The 24011-nt window shown below is 40.1% G+C and overlaps 1 protein-coding gene across 5 annotated transcripts; it reads right to left on the bottom strand.

The window, feature by feature from the left end:
• Nucleotides 1-187: 187 nt before the first annotated feature.
• LOC146324990 (MYND-type zinc finger-containing chromatin reader ZMYND8-like) lies at nt 188-22750 on the bottom strand. 5 transcript variants are annotated; one of them, XM_084720692.1, is made up of 21 exons: nt 22558-22750; nt 22229-22464; nt 15215-15285; nt 14451-14614; nt 12334-12555; nt 11742-11855; nt 11498-11590; nt 10246-10333; nt 10105-10160; nt 9928-10005; nt 9708-9823; nt 8698-9173; nt 7010-7138; nt 6738-6899; nt 5848-6354; nt 4133-4591; nt 3872-4020; nt 3146-3226; nt 2990-3068; nt 2581-2820; nt 188-1406 (listed from the first exon to the last, which is right to left on the bottom strand). In XM_084720692.1, the coding sequence occupies exons 2-21, from the start codon at nt 22240-22242 to the stop codon at nt 1228-1230; spliced, it is 3477 nt and encodes a 1158-aa protein (XP_084576818.1). In that variant the 5' UTR covers nt 22243-22464; nt 22558-22750; the 3' UTR covers nt 188-1227. The 5 variants fall into 5 exon arrangements, with proteins under 5 accessions (XP_084576818.1, XP_084576817.1, XP_084576820.1 ...); XM_084720691.1 differs by having other exon boundaries at nt 22562-22750; XM_084720694.1 differs by having other exon boundaries at nt 12334-12477; nt 22562-22750.
• Between the last annotated feature and the right edge of the window lie 1261 nt (nt 22751-24011).

Here is a 24011-nt window from a genome sequence, read left to right as displayed (position 1 = left end):
TCATACACACACATTTTCACATTTTCTTTCTAAAATCATCAGAATCTGTAAAGTAACTAGTGACTATGTATAAAGTAGCATCAAATAGAAATAGTCAAGAAAAGTACAAGTACCTCAAAATTGTACCTAAGTACAGTACTTGAGTAAATGTACTTAGTTACTTAAAATCAATCAAGGTTCACTGTACTAAGTTGATCAGAGCACTTTTATTTTTTCTTCACAAGTCCATTTATTGTATGTACAATGTGTAAACACGAACGAGACACAAGCTCAAAACAGACATGCTCACAGGAAATAATATCCAGCCAAAATGCAGTTTCTAATTATGCCTACCCAGTTCTTAGAGACAGTCTGACCATGATTTATATCAGCTTTGGATAACCGGTTTAACAGAGACTTTGCTCAGAGCTGACATTCATGTGAAGTAATTTATTTTCAAATAACTTTGTTTAGACACATAGAAATGTGATTTCATTAAACATACTATAAAAACATATAACACTATAAATATTGTTCAGGTATTTTCTTACAAAAACTTTGTACAGTTTAAATTTTTTAGTTCTTTTTAATAAATCACAGATATTTTTTTATGCAGGACTATAGTACAATGTGGGACTACAATACAAAACTGGTATGAGCCAAAAATGCCACGGCTGACATGAAATGGTCATGGTTGAAAACATGTTTAAACTTGCATTACTTGAAATACCCCAGTTGACATAAAGCAGAAATGGTTTAAAACATAAAGATGAAACTTGCATATGTCAAAATACCTCTGATGGCACCATGATAAATGACTATCAAATGTTGATGGCTGTTTAAATGTTTTTGTCTCATAACATGAAGAGCACTCGACAAAATAAAACAGCCATGAAGTACTTAAGAGCAGCATTGAAAGTGTTAATGTAGCAAATATTCTGTGGTTTGATACAATCTTGCTCAGAAACAAAGTGGTAACAGAGCTATAATAAAACTACAGTATGAAAACATACAGGCTCACATTTTATTTCTCAAGACAGACTACTTTCACATGGTGAAACCACCTGAACACAGACTTGTGGAAACTGTGAGAGATGAACCAAAAAAAATGTCCACCGAGCAGATGTACATGAGGGAATGGAAAAATCAAAGTGATTTGTCATGGAGGTGCAGGCCCTTAAGCTTTCAGTTTGATGTGACGAGCCCCACAGCCTTGCAGAATGTGCGAGAGTATCCGTAGTGTAGCAGTTAGGTCACAGTAACTCCAGCACTGTCCTTGTTCTTGTCCATATATGTGGGAGAGTTGCTTTTGTCTGATATGGATCCTGCTGCTGAGGGCAGGGTCTGTGTGGCTGGAGAGTGGCCTGATGATTTGACTGAAGGGTCTGAGTTTTGCTCTGCTTCTGGCTCTTGCTGCGACGCTGTGGCTGCAAGCATAAGCAAAATATAACATGAGGATATGGACACTGTAGATTTTCCTGTGTGCATCTGCAGAATTTTTACTTCGTCTCACACTTAATGTTGACGAACTGTACTCTAATCTCCATGTGTATTTATTTTGGAGATCTATTCACACAAATGACATTGATTTTAAAATTGATTCTCCCGAAATTCAGCTCTTTATCATTTTATGAATTCTATGATTGTAAGATCAACCTGATCAACCCTTACTGCAAAATCAATTGCCCTTCAGAGACAAATAAAGTTGAACAGTTGGGTAGAAGGCAATGTTGTGTCCATGAATCAAAATGATGAGGCTAACTGTATTTATTACTGACTGTTTGGGATGCTGTCATTTCATTGTACATTTGACATTAATTGCAAGAAACTGGAGTATGAACATAATAACCATGGAGAAGGAGCTGCCTCAACATTTCACTTTAATGTTAAAATTACATGCAGTCAAGAGCAGCAACATTTATCCAGCTAAAAACCAGACATAACAAATTAAAAATCTGAAGAGTTTCATATCAGACTTAAGCGTGAGTGGATTTCTAATAAGTCACTCCCGAACCTTGTCACTAGAGTTAAATAACTTTCTAATTCAATTTAAATCTGGTATAAGTCAGAAGAAGTATCCATCATACTGGAAAAAACATTTTTCTACAGTACATAGTTAGTTAGATTATTGTCTGACTAATGCAGTTTTACTGCAATGAGTGCTACGTGTCAAAAACATTTTTAGTTTTAGGTCACAGTATTTTAGGAGTGAATACTGGGTGCTCCACCTGCAACAGGAAACAGTCACACAAACACTGCACTGAGGAAGCTTTCACGCTGAGAAAACACAACTGAACACAGCTCTGAGAAAAAAACAAATGGCCTTAGGCTGTCTTCAAACCTGCTTGTAAATGAACTTTAAATAATAAATGATTGGATTACAAAATACTTTAATATTTTCATGCTTCTCCTATCTGAGTATCTTTGGTAGACTACATTAATCCAGTTGCCAAACCGCTGTGTGACAGCTTTTTGCATCACAGCGCCCAACATAAATCAACAACAGATGTTAGTTATCAAAGCAAGCAGCCGCAATTTAATCATTATATTGGACACACCAATGCATCATGAGTGCGTTTCTGAGTGTTTTATGAGTGTTACCTGACTGTGTGCAGGACTTCATGTGTTCTGGCCAGTGTGCCTGCTGGCAGGGGTAATCACAGTAACTTGTATTCCAGCAGCAGTAGAAGATGGCCTCTTTCCTGCAATTAGCGCACCACTGTTTCTTTTTGGTCTCGTCCACTGCCTGCTGCTTCTCCGACTCCGTTTGCTTCTTCACCTCCGCCACCAACCGCTCTCTTTCCTGCTCCAGACTCTGCCTCATCTCTGCCATCGTCAGTTCTAGATTTAAGTGAGACAAAAATAAAAATAACTTCGACCTCATAGCATGTGTGAAAAATTAACATCTGAATTTATATAATATTCATGAAACCACTTGTTCAGTTCTGGTTCAGTAGTGCATCAACTCTCAGGAGGTGTGGTGACACATTACTGAAAGCAAGAAACTCACCAAGATTGTGCTTCATCTCTGACAGCTCTTGTTGATGCAGCCACTGGAGCTTCTCAATCTCTATCCTTAACCGTCGAATCTGGGGCAAAATTACAAAGATTAACACTTGCAAAGTATTATGATATATTGATAATCAAACTATGAGCCAGAATTTACCTCTGCAATTGTGTTTCCTGATGTGCTTTTGGAAAGGTCGTTGTAGATTTCAGTCATTGTCCCTTTTATTGTGTCCATAATCTGCAGAGTTTTGAGAAAAACAGCTGATATGAGTCCACAGTTTTAACAACTTTCATCTTGTAAAAATTAACAGGGTTTCTGCAGGTTTCAATAAGTTCAATTTAAGACTTTTTAAGACCATTATAAATACAATGTAAGACCTATTTCACATCCATGCTGGCAAAAAAATGTTAAAATGTTAATTCATATCTTATTAATTAATTAATGTTAATTAAATAAATCTGTCACCCTTAAAGGCGGAGCATGTAGCTTGCTGGGTGTACTCTGACATGGAACCAGTGACCACAAATGCAAATTGTGCCCGGTCAGGTTTTATTTTTGTTTTGTAGTTGTTACAGTGTGATCACAAGAAACTTTTAAAAAACACATTTAAAAGCAAGACTGAATTGCAACTTAATATATAACTATATTGTAGTGTTAACTTCATCATCTAATTGATTTTTAAGACCTGTCAAAATCATTTTTGACACATTTTAAGACCTAAAATTGTTGGACTTTGGAATTTCTAAAACTATTTAAGGACCCACAGAAACCCTGAATTTAGTGAACAAAGCAGTAATTCAATTTATATGAATTTAATTGATCCTAATGCAGTCTTTTGCTAATTTCCCACATTTAATACCAGAGCAGAGGGTTCTAACTTACTTTGTTTGTGTACTTGGCTATATCTGCAGCCACATCTGCTGAGACTGTGGGGATCTGCAAGTCTCCTGACATGAGAGATGAAGAGCTACCAGATGTGACCTGGCCAGCTGCTGATGAGGATGTAGTCTGAGACGGGTCTTTTTGTTGCACTGCAGGGAAAAAAAAGATGAAAAACGGGAAATTAATACACACATTAATACACATCCAATTCTATTATGCTGAGGTTAATGTGCAGAGGAATGATTCTGCTGGTGTATATACCCTTGGCTGCTTGTCTGGTCTGATAGCGGGTACTTGAAGAGGAGTTCTGCTGTTGTGACTGCAGCTGCTGTGGGCTGCGTGTCTGACTCTGTGCCTGCGTCTGCACCGCTGACTGCTCTCCATGCTGCTGTTGCCTCTGCACCTTCTGCATGTGCCACTTCTGAGAGGATGTCTGGAATTTGGTCGGATTCCACACTACTGCCCGCTGCACAGCCTGAGCCGTCTCTTTAGGCAGTAGAGGGCGCTGTTTCTTCACAGCAGCAGGAACCGGGGACGTTGTGGAGACTGAGGTGGAGGCAGGAGAGGGGACACTGGTGGCTGTGGTGGCACTGGCCTGACCAGACGCTGCAGTGGAAACGAGGTTGAGGGCTGCTGTGATGGCAGGCTGCAAAGAGTCTTTCAAGTTAGAGGCAGCTTCCCTTGATGGTGCAGCTGCTGCAGAAGATGAAGGCACTTTACCTGTGCGAAAAGAAAACGACCTTGAATTAAAATTAGGAAATCTAGGTTTTTAAATGTGGCACTTCAAGACCAAGAGGGTTAAATGAGCAATTAGATCTGAAGCTATTTTTCTACAGTCTACTTAAGACCATTTGTCCTCAAGCAACAACCTGTGTGTAAAATTGGTGAAGTTCCCCTTTACAATAATGTCACTTGAGTCAGGTTCAGCTGGAACTGAAGACTGCGAAGTACAAAAGGAAGTGAGCTTATAAGATATCTGTGGCTCACCCCTAATCTTTGCTTGAGGCCAGTGGCACAACACTAAATTAGGCACTAGTAGCGTAACACACTCAAATCTATCGCAAGTCAGAAGCTGAGAATTCTGAGTCGGTATTCCCGACTTCCAATCTGAATGCATCTCAGTGCATCTGCTCATGAAGATATGGACGCTGGCAGCAAACTGATGTTTGTATGGCAAGTCTCTTTAATTTTACAAGCATCTACAGCAACTGATATGACAGATTAGCAAACTTTAAAAGAGGCAGGGAGGAGGAGCAGGCTAGTACCACATGCTCGCAGAGACTTCAATGAAGCACAAATTACATTCATGGAAATGAAGTTGTTGGAGCACATTTGACAGCAGAAACACTACATGCAGTAAAAATCGATGATGCTTGCCGTTAACTGTGAGCGCCGCTTTATTGCAGCAATGTCAGGTGTGTTTATGTCAGCAAACCTGGGCTAGATGGATGGATCTCACCCGAGTTTTGACTTTGAATTCCGACTTGAAATACTGTTCAGTTACACTTTTCCATGACAGAGGTACAATGGATTGCAGCGTATGATGAAGTGGGGGCAGCCAAATTGCCATATTGGTAATGTTTTGACAAGGTCGAAGAATGTGTGAAACTAAAAAACTATTGTTGGTTCTGTGGCATTAATTTTATACTTGTCCATCTTGACTCCAACAATTTTATAAGAGCCAAAAGCCACATCAGCAAAGGAATGTTAAGGTCATGGCAAACTTAATTTACATTTCTTTTGCCAATTTTTGTAGAGTCAGACACCATCCTAAGGACAATACAGCTGAGAACACTTGGTGAATAAAACATGGGGTGGTGGAAATGTGACAGGTTTTAATTTTGATGGACTTTGAAGCTCTCACTGGCCTGCACCTCACTGTGTGATCTAACATCATAACATCCCAACAGTCTTCAAGACACAAGTTATATTGAAAATGACAGGAGAAAATGTTAACAACACATCGATAGCCTCACCTTCCGACTTGGCAACATTAGACTCTTTGGGAGTTTTGGCAGCAGAGGCCTCTCTTCTCGCCCTCTTTGAGTCACGGCCTCCATGTTCATCCCCGAGGTCAATCACCAGCTCTCTTTCAGAGTCAGAGTCTTGCTCGGCTGCTGATGTGGCAGCAGCTGCTCTGCCCTCCTCTGGAGCTTTGGCCTTATCAATGAGGGGCTGAGACTGGGGCGTTCTGGGCTTGTCTTGGAGGTCCCGATCTGGGCCGTTGCTGCCCTGCTTGTCTTTGAGCAGAGGTTCAGGGGTGGCTTTATCCGCTGTCCCTGTAACCCCTTCTTTAATCTCTCCGTCAGTGCTGACTTTGGGCCTTTTTCTTTCTGCTTTGTCTTTGTCGTCCTGGGCGGAGCTCTTTGGCTTGTGTTCCTCATCACTGAGATACTCGCTCTCACTCGAGTCAGATTTCTCAGAGTCCTCGGAGTCACTGTGATCCACACCTTTGTACACATCTTCAGAGATCTCATCTATCCCTGTAAGGAGAAACAAACCTTCTTGATTACATTTTTCTAAAAGAGTTAAAATGCTTTGTCAGACAGAGTGGAATAAAGATATTAAGTTTTTTTCCTTTGGTAATAGCCTAACAAATTATTTTCCATTTCCACCAGTCCTAAGTCAGGAGCAGTCACACTGCTATCCCATTACAACATTTAGTGATGACATTCGTAATTTACTATATTAGACTATAAAAATTATCTTCTTCTTGTAAACTGACTACATCACAAAAAATTAAATATTTTTAACATTACTAGGAAGTTTTGTCATTTGGATTGCTATACATATCTAGAGTCAGCACGGCGTGATATTTACAGTACAAAAATGGACATGCCAAAACAAAAAGAAAACGTGCATGTACCGAGCTGTGCCTTGCAGCTCTCGATGGTCTTGTCCAGGCTCCTGATGGGTCTCTTTGGGGTAGTGAGGGCAGCTGATCCTCCCTGTTGTTGCTGATTTTGCTGCTGTAGTTGTTGCACTGTCTCACTCAGCTCCTTTAGATCCATCTCAGCCTTCACCCGATCTGAAAAGAACAAGTCAATGTTCGATTTTAATACAAATTCAACATGATAATGATGCGGATTTGTTAATGATATGGCCTTGTTACAGTATTTTTGTCGTACTGGTACTGACCCAGGTTGAGATTGAGGATGCCACCTGTGCCTGCAGTCCTTTCCTGCTTGGGCACCAGTCCAGGGTTAAAGGGCTTCGGGCTGCCTGTCACAGTGCCTGCAGGACCCATCTTCCCTGACACAGGAGACGCTGTAATTACAAGCAAATGCAGGCAAAAACAATGTCTTTTTGCTTGTTGAGGCAAAATGTTTAATGGCGTCACTCCACTCATGGTTATGCATGAGTGTGTGTGAACCTGAAATAACTTTTTTTTTGGGCTATTTGGGGGCAGCAGAAACATTTGGCCTATCATAACCTTTAAAGTTGATATGCTGAACTTGTTGGTAAACAGCTGCTGATTTACACATCCGACAGTTATGAAGCAAAACTATTATTCATTTTAAGTCATGTTTCTAGACATTTTTGTGAATGTAAGTCCAATATTCATTCAGGTTTTAGCTTTGAGAGGATTACTTCGAAGCTTAATGATCAAATATTAATGGGTGAGTAATGTTGAGCCTTAAGCCAGAGCTTTTAATGTCATAAAGGTGGCTCTCCTTTAACCTGGTTAGATCACCATGGTAACCTATGTTGCATACCTAATGTGGTCCAGTTATAGTCTTTTTTTTTTTCTGACAATATTTTTAATGAGTGTTTTAGATTCTCAGCTGAGGGAATAGTCATATATGCAAACTTGCTAAGATGTTTATTAATAATTACATAGAATGAAGCCATGTAATATAATTACAGCAGTGCAAATTTCATGCATCGCATTGCCATGGAAACCTACATGCATTTAACTGGTGCAGATTTTTTTCCCACATGGCTTCAGGTCATATTAACACTTTAAATTTAACACAGCATATCATCCATACACCAAAAGAACTTTATACTATAGACACTTAAAATTCTGTTTTTATGCAAGATTTTGTTGCTTGCCAAGTCCATTTTACACTGCTGACAAAAGTGACTAGACTACTGATATTTATTAGAGAATATTCAATCTACAAATGGAGTTTAATTTTCATTTGGCCAAAAGTGAAAGCGATTTTCGTGGCACAGTGTCAGACCTGAATGCAGTTCTTGAGTATCATGCTTAAATATGCTGAATCAAGTTTTAAGTGCACTTAAAAATAAATGGGAGGCATAGAGAGTGCATTGAGTCTATTGGTAGATTTCTGCCAGAATTTTTGTCATGCCTTATTTGTAGCAACAGTGTTGTTTTGCTGTCATGTTTTGTTTAAATATTCCTTATTGCTCTCCATGATAACAACCTGTTCCTCTAGACTGAAGTAGGCAACACATGACCGGCAATTTTTGTGAGGAAGAAGAGTCAAATGTGTTATTTGAATGTGCACAGAGTCGAAAGAAGAAAGCCTGGCTTAACAAAGAAAGTTGATAACCATCATTGCAATGCAAACTACCTCTGACTGGGATTTTAGGTCAAGCCAGCTAACTCAAAGAAACCCTGGCTGTGTTGAACTTGCTTCATAGTGCACCCTTCTGGTTTGGTCTCAAAAAAACTCCTGAAGGAAATAAATGCCTCTTTAGCTGCTAAACGCTCCACTACATTCACTAGCAATGCAACTGTACTGTTTTGATTCACTCTCACTGCCTTCAGTGAGCTGAGCAACCTCTTTCACATTGTCATCATTTGATACACTGTTGTTATAAAAATATTGATTATAGCCACTTCAACATTTATTTACCAGTACAGTCCATTGATTCCTCTCCAGTGCTGTAGTGGAAGGCAGGATTCCTGCTGGCCTTTTCCATGTCCTGCTCCCCATCAGACCCTGTATGAACTGAGGAGTTAGTGCTCATGGGAGACCGAGGCATGTCCGTCATGGAGACCCTCCGACTCATGCCACTGGGCGTGGAACTCTTGCTGAGGACCATCTTAGGAGATGCCGTTATATCGAAGTTGAAGCGAAGTTTATCCGGTTTCTCTGTCTTCACTGTCCCAGCACTGGGGTTGGAGGGATCCAGTAGCATCTGTAGCTGGTTGTTGGGTGTGTAGGGAGTGCGGAAGGGTGCATAGTTGAAGACCCCAAATTTCTTGCGAATGTTTTCCACGTAGACTTCCATCTCTTGCATGGCACTGTTGAAAATGCTCTTTGTTTTCTTCACAGAGAAGGGGATCTCTTTGGACATGAGGTAGCAGTTGTTGATGGGGACCCAGGCCCTACATAAGAGCAGAAAAGAACAATTAAGCATTTAGCAAAATAATATAAGCAGGAGACTAATCTTTAGGTTCAACAGTCCTAATACTTCTATTGTATTTAACCCAAAATTAGTGCGTATATACAGGTTTTTTAAAATACAGCTCAACCCAGTGAAATAGATGACTGGCTTGACTGTGCGTGCAGGTGAGCTCTGAGTAGATTTGTACCTTCTAACTGAATCTCTGTGGTTTGAAGTTTAGTTTCTCTCCTGGATCACAGGCATCTGCTTTATTTTACTGTTTCATGTTCAGTTTCAGTTGTATAGGAGTCCTGTTCAGGGACTGTTGATGAAAACTCAACATTTCCTTTTATGGATGGACTTTTATTGTGAAGAATTTATAGGAAATAAAATGTTTATCCACACTCATCTAAATGCCGATCGTACCCTTCCCCAATGAAGACAAGAGCCAGATGTTAGTGGGTGATAGTGTTTTTTTTTTTCCATCTAGTATAAAAAGAACTGTGGCACCAATTTTCTGTACAATGCTTCTCACCTGTCATGTTGTCCAAAGAAGCGTGCGTCTACCTGCCCGTCCTTTTCCCGAAGCGCTTTTGCTGGCCAGAAGGGAAAACCCTTTAGCTTAGCCCAGACCAGGGGGTGTGGTTGACTCTATTAGGGACAAAGCAAAACAATTCAATGCAACACAGGTCTAACATCTAAACCAAAGTGTATACACACTTAAATCTGATATCCAAGATTGTGTAAAGACCTACACATGGCTCACAAAACCAGTTGTCCCTTTTTTGGCATGAGGACAGGTAGCACTCTGGACACACCTCAATCTCATTCATCTAGAAATACATATCGAATAAAAAAAGATGGAATTAGTTATATAAATCTGGCACATCCACAGAATCATTGCTGTCTTTGAGTTGGTAAACCTTCTTTACCTCATGTTCACAAATTTTGACGATGACTTTCGCTGTGGCTGTTAATTTGTGATTACCTGGAATTAAGAGACAAGCTTAATTCATATTTTCTTCTGGAAATTAGAAGAGTAGAGGGATTACTGATGTGTCAAAGTGTCTTACCTCCATTGTAGATGATGCAGTTGTGTAGGATCCACTTCATATCAGCAAGAAAGGCTTCTGTGCAGCCATACATTTTCTTTTTGATATTCTATAAGAAAGTGACAACAAAATTAATCACAGGATACTTAAAAGAAAATAATCTGTTAAATATGATAAATACTAAGACAGATTAATCTTTCTCTCTATGTGTAACAGTGTATGTATATTGAGCATGTTATGTTTTAAAGTTTTATTTTTTCTTTTAGTTATTGTATCTGTATTTTTTACTTGTGTGCCATAGTGCAGTAGAAGAAGTATTCAGGTCTTTTATCTAAATACTACAAGGAACTTTGATATTGTCTTGATTTTGGAGGCCCATCTGGACAAAAGCGGCAGCGTTTCCACCGCCAAAACCACAAAATTTGATGGCACAAATAAAATCATCTAAAGAAAAATCTCATCCTGCTTCTTTTTAACTGGCTTGCATTAGACTCAATGTAGCTTTGCCTCGGAAAATGTAAACATCAGGTCCTCTGGTTTGCATACGATCTGCTTTCAGGGAGAAAATGGTCCCTGTCAGTGTTTTACTATTATATATGATGTTTTAGGATTAATATTACTGCTGTATTAATGTGCATGGTACTGCTGTAGATGTTAAAGGTTGAGCTCATTTAATCTACTTTATATAATGTTGGGTAATTTAATCTGCAGTAATGCATCTTATTCTATAGGATCATTATATGTTTGTCATGTTGCTGTTTTCAGCTTTGTGACAGTGCATCTTCCAAGTAATCAAAGTACCTTGAATTTTAACTTGAGAACAGTACTTGAATAAATACGTTTTGAATAAATTTGTTCGATGTGTTACTTGTTTGTTAATCTGTTTCATATGTTACATGTTCTTGCCCTGCTTTTATTTTCTGGTGAGGCAGAGACAATTTTCCACTCTGACAGACAATAAAGTTGTACTCTGTTGTATACCTTGATAACACCCATCACCATTACACCATCATTTCCTGCAGTCTCGTGTGTGTTTAAGCTCGTCTGGGTGGTTTTATATGCAATTCCCATTCTTTACGTGTCCTCACAGCTGAAAATCAGAATCTCATAGGGCCACTTGTTTTTAGATTTAAGATTTTGAAGTTTTTTCTTGTCTTTTCCTGCTCATTTCGCATTTTTAACTTTACTTTGTATGTCTGTACATTTCTTTGTGCCTTCTGTTTTTATCATAATAAGTAAATAAATAAATAAACAAACAAATAAATTATGTTACCTTCTCTAAAGTACACAGGTCCATGGGGTGGAAAATGTACTCTGCATAATCAGGATGCTGTTCCAAAGACACAGGTTTCTGGAAAGGCTCAGTCTGCTCAGTTTTAGACAAAATATGAAAAAAAAAAAGATGCATTAGTCAAAATTTTGGTGTCTCATTTCCTTAAATTTTATGTTTTGATATATAACACTTTTAGATTGTAGGACACCTTGTGAAACAGCATACAAGTCTTTACAAGTCTTACCCCAGGCTGTTTAATCTTTTGGAGTGCGAATTTGAGCAAGTAGGAGAGCTGGTCTATTGTCAGCATTGTCATTGCCTTGCTCTGGGTTTCAATGCATTCAGCAACTGTTATTTTCTGCAACAAGAACAAAAAAGTTTAATAATTAATTACATTATTAAACAGAATGAAAATAAAAAGAATAAATTAACATGATAAATTTTGTAAAGTTAACGGTATCTCCTGTTTTTTGATTAAGCTTGTTCATATGTATAATTAAATTTGTGCCAATGGAAAGAAATGCTAAGTAGATTTACTTAAAGGTAAAGAAACATATTGAAGCTTTAATCTAACATCTCTCAGACTTGTAGTGTGAGCAATTAGCTTGCAGGGGTGTCACATCATGTGTCATGAAGGGCCAAGAGTCTGTAGGTTTGTCGTTCAACCACAGATAAAGCAGGTGATTTCACTGATTACTCCTCTCTGGCCGTTCATGGCACATAGTCTGACACCCCCTTTTGTCAACTAAGCAAGCTTAGTTGACAAAAGATTGTGCCTTGAGTCCCACAATTATTTGTGTACACCCACACACACACACACGTCTTCAGCGAGATACCTCACACTCTGGACAGAACCAGTCGCCCTCGGGCTCGGCTGGTAGTTTGAGGCACTTGGCGTGGTACACCCTGGGGCAGAGCTCACAGCAGAGCACCTGGCCCTCGCGGTGGCACAGCCAGCAGTAGAAGTCATTCCTGCCGTCCTGCGGTACAACATCAACAGGGTCTGTGGTGAGTGCTGGCTGCTTCATATAGTAAAAGGGACCATGTCTTAGCTCTGACTGAAATGCAGGCAAGAGAAACAGGGGGGCAGGTTTCAAAAAACACGCAGGAACACAAAAAGGTGCAGTGCAACGGAAACAAGGCAACAGTAAGGTGGGGTAAGCAGGGTAAGCAGCATAGAGTAAAAGCAATGAACTTAACACAAAACAAGCAGATAAATAAGTTATCTGAACATCTACTCAAGTCATGTGACTGTTTCAACTGTGAGTCAAACAAGACTAAACCAACAGGTTTTAGGGTGTGAGCTGAGAGCAAACACAATGCATGATATTGTTCTCTGGTAATGACCCGACCTGAACTTTACTGATGCTACATTAATGGATCAATAGAAACTGATGCATCTGCTATCACAGCTTGAGACGGTGTTTCACAGTCCAATCCAGTTATCTTTAGCTAGTACCACCTGAGCTTACACCAAATCAGTGTTTGGAATAAATTTATCACGAGTAGTGGTAAATTTCCTAACTCCCGTCCCTTTTTGCTCTGTGGTCCAATAACAGTTGTGCAAGCTTGGTACCTTGGTCAGCTTTCTCCTTTCCTGTACTTAGATATGATATGTGCTAGGAACCTATATCTTGAATTTTGAAGATGGTTAAAAGGCTGCTGGAGGGCCTATAAAAGCCACATCTATTCACATTTTAAGTTAGCTAATGTTAGCAAAAGGCTGGCTAACTAGCTACCTAATCTACATGACTCATTAACTCACTAGTTAGTTTTAGCTATCTAACAGCAGATAACTTAACCTATGACCCTATCATAGGTGTATTATAATGAACTAGATACAGTATGCAACAATGCGTCCACAAGGAATTACTGGTGCATACACAAAGACAGTTTTCTAGTTTCCAGGTTTACTTCCTGGATACAGTACACAGCCCACTGAATTTGTGCAGTAGTGCAAAACTGTTCTTGGAGCAAATAGCAGAAAGGGGCAGACTTAGAGAGGGACAACTACCTTATTCTAAAATCATCAGCAAGCCTTTAATTATGTTCATATCAAACACCTGTCAGATTATTACAAAAATTATCTTTTAATATCATGCATGTTCAATAGAGGACAAAAGGACAAAAGGAAATTACTCAGTCCCACATTAATGTGTCAAGCAGGTAAAAACTTCAGAGCATCAGAGTCATATATCACCAAAATGCAAAACACTTCCATCCAGCAAAACAACAGGACATAAATTACCATAGAGGATTGATAAGAATACAAATATACATAATGTCTAAAAATTAATGAAATAACTGTGAGTTGACCATGCACAACACAGCAATCACAACAAGACATATCCACTGTCACAGCAGGTAACATTCATACATATTTATCCATATTTAAGCTGGCAGTATACTGCAATCAAAATTGGCGTGCTCTCACAGGCAATGAGGCTCAGTCTTGTTCAACTGATCAACACCTGCATTATCACATTTCAGGTAGTCTATATTAGAAAATAAGACTAAAGGCTCATTTATGTCCCCTTAATGTCCAAAAATAGATATGTCAGCTTCAACTAAAGTAAATGTCACTGCTCATATGCTTTCATGCATCCTTTACGTTGACATGGATGTGATAAATCTACTAGAGGGGACTGCTCAGAATCAAAGGGAACTCCAGAAGAAGTGGAAGAATCAAAAGTTTCTGACAACAAACGTGGCAGTGACAGTTTAATGCCTTTTCAATGTGGTGAACTGCTTTGGAATATGAATTGTCAGCTGGGTGGAAGACAAAGCAGTTCAAACTCATAATTTTAGGGGCCCATCTCTTTTGATAACTCCACTCTCTGCAGGAGAAGGACAGAGCTGTCACAGCAAATACACTGGCATTTGTCCACAGCACTGAACTCCACAGCCTTTGAGAACACCCCATATTTTGAAATGAGTACACTGGGGCCCTTACCTGGTCTTTGTTGTTGGAGTTGACTGCCCCTGGCTTCTTCTTTTTCTTGAGCGGGCTGGGGGAGGTGTCCGAAGGAGAGTGTCCGTTGGAGGAATGGGTGGGACTCGACACCTTTCTCTTCTGTGGTGCCGCTGGTCTGTCTGCTGACCCTGGTGGTTCAGGGACTGGACACAGAAAGACAGTCAGGTCGGGCTTATATTGTTCACAGCACTCAAGTCCAACACGTTACACAGACTTAAGAAGATTAAAAACAGATTCTGTGGCAGTAATGGAACTATTCCTAGAATAAATCAAGAGGATGAAAACAAACATAAACCGTAATGTATTGATCCCATCCTCCCACATCCTGAGAGCTTATTGAGAATCGGAGAGGAAATTGAAGCAAGCTAGTTTCAGTGAGCAAACTGGTGTTCAGATGCAGCATTCAGCATTTGGAATTTTGATGATAACATTTACTGACAGCAATCACACAGATCTAAAAAGCAGTTATTGAGGATGCCACTTATTCACAATAAAATACCACTTGATAGTAAGAAATATCTAGACGGCTCCCTTTAACCTAACGAGACCCTGTGTTGATACTTGACACAAAATCTAAACAGGCAGGCAGCCAGGCACAATGGATTATCTTTGCAGTCCTAAGAGGCAACAAAATGCATTACACTGCTCTTGAAACTTACAGTAAATACCCTCGACATCCTCTGAAACTAAGATGCCTAAGACATTTGACTCTTAATGCGAGCTGCTCGGCCTCAGAGACTTACCTTTGGATCGTGCAGATGCATCCATCCCCTCTACCACATCAGACTCTGTCTTCACCTCCTCCTCAGCCAGACTGCAGAGCACCGAACAAGAGCACACACAGAAACACAGAAAGAGAGGCAAACACAAAGTCAGAAAGGGTGTTCAGAAACCACATCAGCATAACAGTAAACAAGTGGAACACCACCTAAGGCACCCGGGTCCCAGAGGATCTGTCAATAGGGACTGAGCAGCTTTCCATTGTTATTGTTGTCATTTGGTTTCAGCACATCTCTGTCTGACATTGTGGTACCAAGTTCAAATCCCTTCCATATTGTCAGTGACAAACCAGTATGAACATGGTCTTTATGTTACAAGAGAGAGAATGGTAACAATCACCATGGCAACGCTCCTCTCCGCTAAAGCACAAGTTGATATTCACAACACCACATAAGGCCATTTAGCTGACATTACCCTGCACCTCCGTCCTTCAGGAGAGATCGCAGCTGTGGATTGTACTCCCGCTAGGTCCTGATCTTTGCTGCGCTTCTATTCTAACAAATGGTGAATAGTAAAGAGGGAGTCGGTCCATACTACTGGAGGGAGAGTGTCTCATGGTGATTAACAGTATATGTTTATGCTACCTCTCAAGCCCCTTCAGTAACAACAGTTCCTCTGAGGGTTTTGGGCCCATTCTTAGAGACCAATAGCAAGAGATTCATCTAATAAGCTTCAAACAAGGTCTGTATCTAAATATCAGTGGCCTCAGTCTTCACTACAAGTATATTTAAAATGTCTCCATTGGCCAAACTCATGTGTACCCACTGTATAAATCTGGCACCGCATATTTTTCATTTAGAATAAATTAAAATATATATAATTTACCCAACCTTAGTTCCGTCCCTTTTAAAACCTCAGACCCTTTTTACATACATGTGCTGGCTTGGTTTGACTCAGCACGTCAGCCAAGCACAGCAGAGATTTGCATCCCCATTACAACCATGCTACTCACTTGAAGGTGTTTCTTCACAATAAAAGCCCATTTTTATTTTGTTATTCAAAAGTTTTTATTATGAAGCAGCTAAATTAGGATATATTGGGTTTTCATCAGCAGTAACTTCATGATTCCTACATGGCTGACAACGTACATGAAACAGTTAGCAGATACCTGGAAAAACAGCGACATGCGAGAGATGCTAAAGTTAAAACCGCAGAGATTCAGTTAGAAGCTATAAAAAGTACTGAGAGCTGAACACACAGACACTTTTAAAAACCTCTTTCTCTTGCAGACTTGAGTTCAGTCTGACAACACATGATTGTTTGAGGGCTAGAGGGGGATTCATCAAAGGTTGGCCTCAGTGTGCAAGATGTCACCACAACCCACTTGGAGGTGGGTGAAAATGCAAATCAGCGTGGCACGGTTTGACTCAACGTGGAAAAAAGTGACAATAAAAAAAAGCCCCGCTGGTCAACTTTCTCCTTTCCTGTTTCCTGCACTTAGATAAGCTTTGTGCTTGGCTAATCTTGAAAAGAAAACCAGATATCAAAGATGGTTAATAGATGTTGCTGGGGGACCTGTCAAAACGACATATATAGTTACATTTAAGTTAGCTAGACTTTTTAAAAAAAAAACTAGCTAGCTAATCTACATCAATCATTAGCTAGCTAGTTATATCCAATAGCTAACGTTAGCAAAACCCTAATCTACATCAACTGTTCAGTGGCTTGTTAGCTTGCATTTTGCTAACATAAGCAACTAAGCTTGTTAGCTTTTTCCCATCTTCAAAACAAAGATCTCTTTTCAACATAGACCTGCCTAGCACACAGCCTATCTAAATACAGAAAACAGAAAATTAGATTGCGTTGACTGAGGTTCCACCGGTGAGCTTGCTCACTTGTTATTAGAGCAAAAAGCAAAAAGGGGTGAGACTCAAGAAGGCTCAATTGTGAAGATACAGAGGTGTTTAATGTGTTTTTTAAATCAGAACTTAAAATTTGTGCCTACTCAACTGTTGTGTTTACAAACTAATATGAATAACATACATTAAAGCTGAGATAGGCAATTTATTTTTGATGTCACTGAGCAAAAGGTCCACAATAACCTTTAAGCAATATGTAAGTCGTGTGGTTGACAACCTGGCAATGAGACTGAAAAAATCATCCATCTTTAAACCACCAATCCAAGGTTTCAGTAATTTGACAAGCTGAGAATGACACTCAACAATCAACCATCTTCCTCCACAGTCACTTGCTGCAACTTTCATAAATTCCTATGAATCGATCTAAAAGCTAGTATCTCGAACACACACATCTAGCATAACAAGGGGAAAGCTTGATTTCTCACGTCTCCAGTCCTGCTCTCATCTCATTTCCTCTGAGGAAAAAAAAAACCTGACGGGAATAAAGGGACTCTGCCGATAAATGGAAGTCTTTGAGTGTTTGGCTCCTCCTTTGTCAGAGCCACAGAGGGCCTCGTTCCAAGGATGTAGCCTTTATTCACGAACCCCGAGAAGACAAACCCTCGCAAGGACCCCTGACAGGTCACACACTTGACCAGTTCATAGCATTGGCTGCGGCTCTGGTTTCCAGCTAGGATGATGGGTTTACGGGCTACGACTCAAAGGTCAACCACATTTGTGGGATAAGCTTCTGTTTTTTTCCTCTCTTCTGAAAGTAGAGGAATGTTCTTCGTGTCCCCACCTCCACCCTTAAAGAGACATTCCACACAAAGTTGATCAAATGTCAGTTCGGTGATAGGCATAGGGAGGAGACACATATCCTAAAGGGTTTAAGGTATCTGATAGGACAAACCCGACTCTTAAACAGATTGGATGTGATCAAATCAGCCGTAAAACCTATAATTATTTAAACACCAAGTCAACATTGACGTTTGCTTCACAATTCAAAGGTTTAACAATGATTAAAGAAGTTATTTCTACTAAACAAAGCAGCAAGTGCTGTTACCAACCCAACAGTACAGCCAACATACTCCTTGTTCTTTCAAGCATTCAAACTGGCAATCACAGACAGCTTATCAAAGTGAAACTTTGAAGAATGAATGCATCATAACATGGGTAGAGCAGAGTTATTTTTACAAATATGGCACATGGGTATCTTGTTTCAGCCTGCCAATAATCTCATGCACACACACATACACACACCCCAACCCCTCCGGGCCTTCCTGTTCCGGACTGAGAGAACAAACGAGGCCCACATGAAAATAAGACAACGTTAGCCAAGTTGCTCTGCTACGTGTAACACAGCCCTGAAAAGAGAGAACATCCGCCATCACCAGGGAGCCCAGAGCTGCTGAACACAAGTGCCACAACCCCTATAGTACATACACACCTAATACCAAGGGTAAGACATTGCTGCGGCTATGAGGAAGACAGGATGACAAGCAGTAAAAAGATCCAAAAGGCCTTCTTAGATCAGGAGCTATGATCCATCACACAAGGAGAGTTCAGGCAAATAAATCCTCAGCAGATTGTGGGATGTATTCCAGGGAGACGTGGGTTCAAGAAAACACTGAACAGTATTCCCCTCCTGCAAGCAGTACCTGATGGACAAAAAGGAAACAACACTGACTCAATGCCTTTAGATTCCACTCCTGTGAGAGACGTGCAGGGTTTCTCTCGTCACAGAAAATGGAGGCCACAGCTTGCTCCCCTCCCCCCGCTCCCCCATCCCCCACTCTGAGGCTCAGACTCAGGCACTGGCACATCCATGCAGGAGGACCAGAGAGATCTGTGGAGATTACAGCAATCCAACATTTTGCTAAAAAAAAAAAAAAAACACGGCTGTGTCAAGACAAATCTTAACAGCCGATGACAGAGGAGATAGAGGAGAAACACAAGAGAGGGAGACACGGGAAAATTCAGCAAAGTGAGAAACACTCATCTCTCTTTTTTGTTTTTTTATGTCTTCGATCCTGGCTTCCCTCCTTCCCTGTGAATACTGCTGTCATACAATAATTAGATTGCATTTTGACAAAAGAGACTGAAGCCACAGTCAGATCCTGGAAAAGCCCTTCTCTATAACTTAAAGAAAAGGGCAGCTTTTATACATCAAACAGACAAATTTCTGAATTTTGGCCTTTTGATGTAGCACTCAAGGAAAGTCATTCAATGCAAACATTATATTGTATTCTTAAAATCCTTAATTAATAGATGGGATTAATACCATTCACTAAAAACAACCTACTCACCATTCTACACAAAACCCCACAGAGATTATTAGGTTTTGAGAAATGGCAAGATACATTCAGCCTCACATGCAGACAAATGAAAACAATGCATCCTATTAGCTTTTACTTTTCCTAAAATCAACAAAAACAAAATAAAAAGCAGAAGACACAAGTTCCTAGTCAACATTTCATAAAATAATGTTTTTAACAACATAAATACGCCTGCTTTAGCACGACTCCTCCACAGTGTTAAAGTACACTACTCATATGCACAGAATATCCTGTATAAAAGAAAAGATTTGACCTGGATTTTATATAAGGCTGTAAAAGGGTGAATCAAAGATGGCTGTGGAATTTTCCAGAAGGCCCTTGCTCTCCCTGCTGCTCTCCCTCTGATTGTCAATCTTTAACCTCAACTGCAGCTGCAATTGGCTGGAGGGCCAACAGGGTGGAACATTATTGGTCGGCTGTGCTATGCCACATGGATCACACAGTGTGCAGGCTCCCCTCTTCCTCTTAAAAAGCATTTTTGCTGCAATGCAGAGATTTCCCCCTGCATTAGACGGTTTATATTCCTCCAGTTTAGCTTGCCCTTCTTCATTATGACAGTATAAATCAGAGGGGATTTGAAAAAGGCCTTACGGGAGATTATATTCATGGTTGTGATGCATAACTCAACGGTTCCTCTGCCGTCCTGTTTATGGGCTACATTGCCTCAGAAAGAGGCCCAGACGATTTGTCCAAACACCATGACGTTACGCATTGCTGACATTTTTAACTCTCAATGTAGCATTTATATTACAGGCTCACTCATGCACACCAGAGTAGCTTGTTACTATTCGGATGTAAACTTTTGGTTTTGGTTTTACAGCACAGAGAGAGTGAGCCAGTCATAGGCTAAGGGGAAATACAGATTGTGATATGAATATTTTCTGCAGAGGAAACATGCCACGAGAGAAAGAAGACATTCTTTGTTACTCTCATGCAGTTCAGACTGCTAAAATGGTGATCCATGATGTAACACAATGTACAGTCCAAGCTCTGAAAAGTATGACAGGGAAGTAGAGCTTCCTCATACAGTTCGTCTTTGTGTGGATTTCTTATTTGAAAAAATGCATATTTCTAACATGTTGTTTTCTAGAGCTTCAACGATTAATCAATTCATCGATCAGCTGTCCACTATTAAATTAATCAGCAAAATGATCTGATTTCAGCTTCTTAAATGTGAATATTTTCTGGTTTCTGTACTCCTCCACAACAGTAAAATGAATGTCTTTGGGTCGTGGACAAAACAAGACATTTGAAGACATCAAGCTGGCCTTTGGGAAACACTGATCGATATTTTTCACTATTTTCTGACATTTTATGGACCCAACAACTAACTGATCAATCAAGAAAATAAGCAACAGACTATACAATGAAAATAATCATTAGTTGCAGTCCTAGTTGACTAGAGGGAAAGAGCTCTCTGAAACACAAAATGGCCACTGTCGGTCTGAGGATCAGAGTCGAGGAAGCAGTTTCACAATAGGGCTGTAGAGTTGACAAAGCCGAGGGCTGCAAACTCTCCTGGCTGTAAAAAGAGGCGTCTCAACACATTATTTCTGAAGATAAGACTGGAAGAATTGGAAGAGTATTGACCCTCGACAAAAGGTTTGTTTCATGTGGGCCCATCCTCTGACCAACATGCAGTTTTCTTAAAGCTGTTACAAGGAACTTTCATGTTTTGTTGATTTTGGAGGCCCCACTGGACAAAAGCTGTTGCGTTTCCACTGTAATAACCACAAAACTTAATGCCAAAAGCACAGTTAATCGGAATACAAATTTCCTCCTAGTTCTGTTTAACTGGCTAACATGTTACTCAATGTAACTTTGCCTGGGAAAATGTAGACACAGGAGAATAAGACCCGGTTAAAGGCACAGTACGCAACATTTTCCTAAAAGTAATGTATAAACTCATATTAACACGATCCCTTAACACTTATGACGCACTGGCAGTGTGTGGTGGTGACCGTATCTGCGGAGACTCTGCCTAATGCCTGTATTTCCTTATTTTTTCGTTAGTTTGCTGTGCTCGGGATGCTTTACAAGCCCAAAACGTCTGTTTTTGATGTCCCGTCTCATTTGCTTATGTAGGTCATATAGAGACATCAGTAGTAACTTCAGACCATTTAATAACCAGTTAAAAAGTCCTTGTAGTCGTTCCAAATGTTTTCAGTGTCTGAATAATTTTACACATACATATATCAGAATATTAAACTGAAAACCAGTACTCAGTTCTGCCCTGCACTCCTTGTCCTCCTAACAAGCACATCTGTTGCCCCCCATGTCTATTCCCCGGCCTGGCATGACACACAAGAAAACAGCACAGAGCCAATCCACTTACAAAGGGGTACATAATACCCCCCACCTCCTCCTCCACTGCCCATCCCCCATTCTTTCTCTGCCAGGCTACAAACACAGGACTGCCACAACAGAAAGGAGATGTGGGTGCCATTTCTGAATCTAACTCTCTTTTGCATTATAAAAAAGGAAAAGGATTTGCCATGGTCCACTCTGCCTCCTGTATGGCAGCCTGGTTGTCTGGGGCACCCATGTGACCCTGAGACACAGAGAAGAGAGCAAGGGTGAGAGTCGTTACCCAACCCCCCACCCTCGGCGCTGTGGAGCTGCAGAGAGGCCTGCCGAGGCCTCCAATCCACCCCAGCTCCTCCTCCTCCTCCTCCTGCTGCTGCACACTAAACTGATTTTAAGGTGTGCACGTTTATCATGAGAAACCAACAGTCAGCACAACGACAAGAAGGAAGCCATGTTGTTATCAGAGAGTTGAGATAAAAAAGACAGAGCTTACCTCTGTGGATGCATGGCTGCCTGACACACTGTTATGTCAACACTTATAAAACATGGAGGACACTCTCAGCCCTCAGCCGGGGAAGGCTCCGCTCTTCAGGCAAGGCGATCAGGCCCCAGTGATGTTAGCCAGATCCTGACTGGTCGCCTTCCTCACAGGCAGGATACAAGGCCGCGTCTGATTGGCCGAAATGTTTCCTGAGTAATTATCTTTGTTCAGTGCAGGCAGGGGCAGCACTGTGAGTGTCAGAGACAGGGGAAGAAAAATAAGCACAGAGCTAGGCCTAAAACCACAAAATAACATGATTAATCTGAGTATTTTTGACATACAAACCCCGTGTAACAGTGTTTTAAAGTCTCCAAGTGTAGAATCTGGCGGTTGTTGTCTCATTTGAAGGGTTTAGAAGTAGAAATGGCAGCATGTAGACTGAGAGGAGCAGGACACCATGGCTTCTCAGCACAAGCCTCCATTTTTTTTTATGTGGAGAGGGCCTTTGTTTAAACTCCTCCCTCCCTCTTGGCTGTTTCCAGAGAAAAGAGGTTGCAGTTCCTCACCTATTTCGGAAATTTAGTCTGCAAGAAGAAAGGAAAAGGGAAGAAACAGACAGCTAAAATGATAAAATATTTTATACAGTCAAAACATTTTTATTGTTTGTTGTGAAAGAAAAGGAAGACAACCAATAGGTTTGAGGATATGATGCCTTTTAATGTCACGCATTACTGTCACTACTGAAATAATCTTAATATATCGTGCCTCGGTGAGTGTTAACCAGATACACAAAATATATTAACAAGCCCATGTTTAGTCAAATGAAATGTATGTAATAAAAAATACAAATTAAATATGCACCTTCCATATGCAGGAACACTGTGTTTTAAAAGTGATTTGAAAAACACTGGGGGAGCTTTGTATAAGAGTGTGTAAGGTTTCTCCTCTGCTGCAACAGAGGTCATTAATAATTAAACCCAGCTGGATAAAGCACCAGTTTTTGTTGTCCTTTTGACATTCAGCAGCAGTCGAATACTCCACGAAAAACATGAAGTCATAATGTAATGAAATCCTATATGATAAAGCTGCCATAAATAGAATCTTATATATATATATATATATATATAGTAGTAGTATAAATATAGTAGGTCTGCATGATATGGTAAAATAAATCATATTCACATTTAGTGAGAATGATCATTTTAGCATCGCAATTTTAATTTTAACTGAAAAAATAATAATAATAATAAAATCATGATGATGTGACATTTCCCAGGGCATGGAGGACAAGATTTGGAGGCCTGGGCTTCTCTGTAGATTTTTGTTCATTGTCTCTTAAATTTTTATTCATTGTCTTTTGCACTGAATTGATTTAAATTTTTAACTGAACAATGTATTTTCTGCTGTCATGTCTGCGAAGCACTTTGCAAACCTGTTTTTGAAAAGTACTATATAAATAAAGTTCATTATTACTATTGTTGTTGTTGTTACAGTACTTCATTATAATCCTGTTTTGTCACACATTGTGCAGGAGATTGCCTACCTGCACGAGGAAATTAAAATGCCATGACAAGTGGTGGAAATAATCAATTAATCATTAAAGTAATTTTTCATGCAGAAATGGCCAGAAATGCTGCATTTGTGGGGGTGGGACTGACAAAACAATACATTAAAGACATCACAAGTAGATTTCTGACCCACTTGCGAAGTGAAAAAAGCATTAATGTAGAACCCTGCACACTGTTCACAGCAGCTACAGGTTTAACCAATTATACTAAATAAGGTTCAGTTCAGT

Source organism: Lutjanus erythropterus, chromosome 6 (genome assembly GCF_056507025.1).
Source record: "Lutjanus erythropterus isolate fLutEry1 chromosome 6, fLutEry1.hap2, whole genome shotgun sequence".
Lineage (NCBI taxonomy): Eukaryota > Metazoa > Chordata > Actinopteri > Lutjaniformes > Lutjanidae > Lutjanus > Lutjanus erythropterus.
The sequence above is the reverse complement of the archived record's forward strand: the minus strand, read 5'-3'. Positions and strand labels throughout refer to the sequence as shown.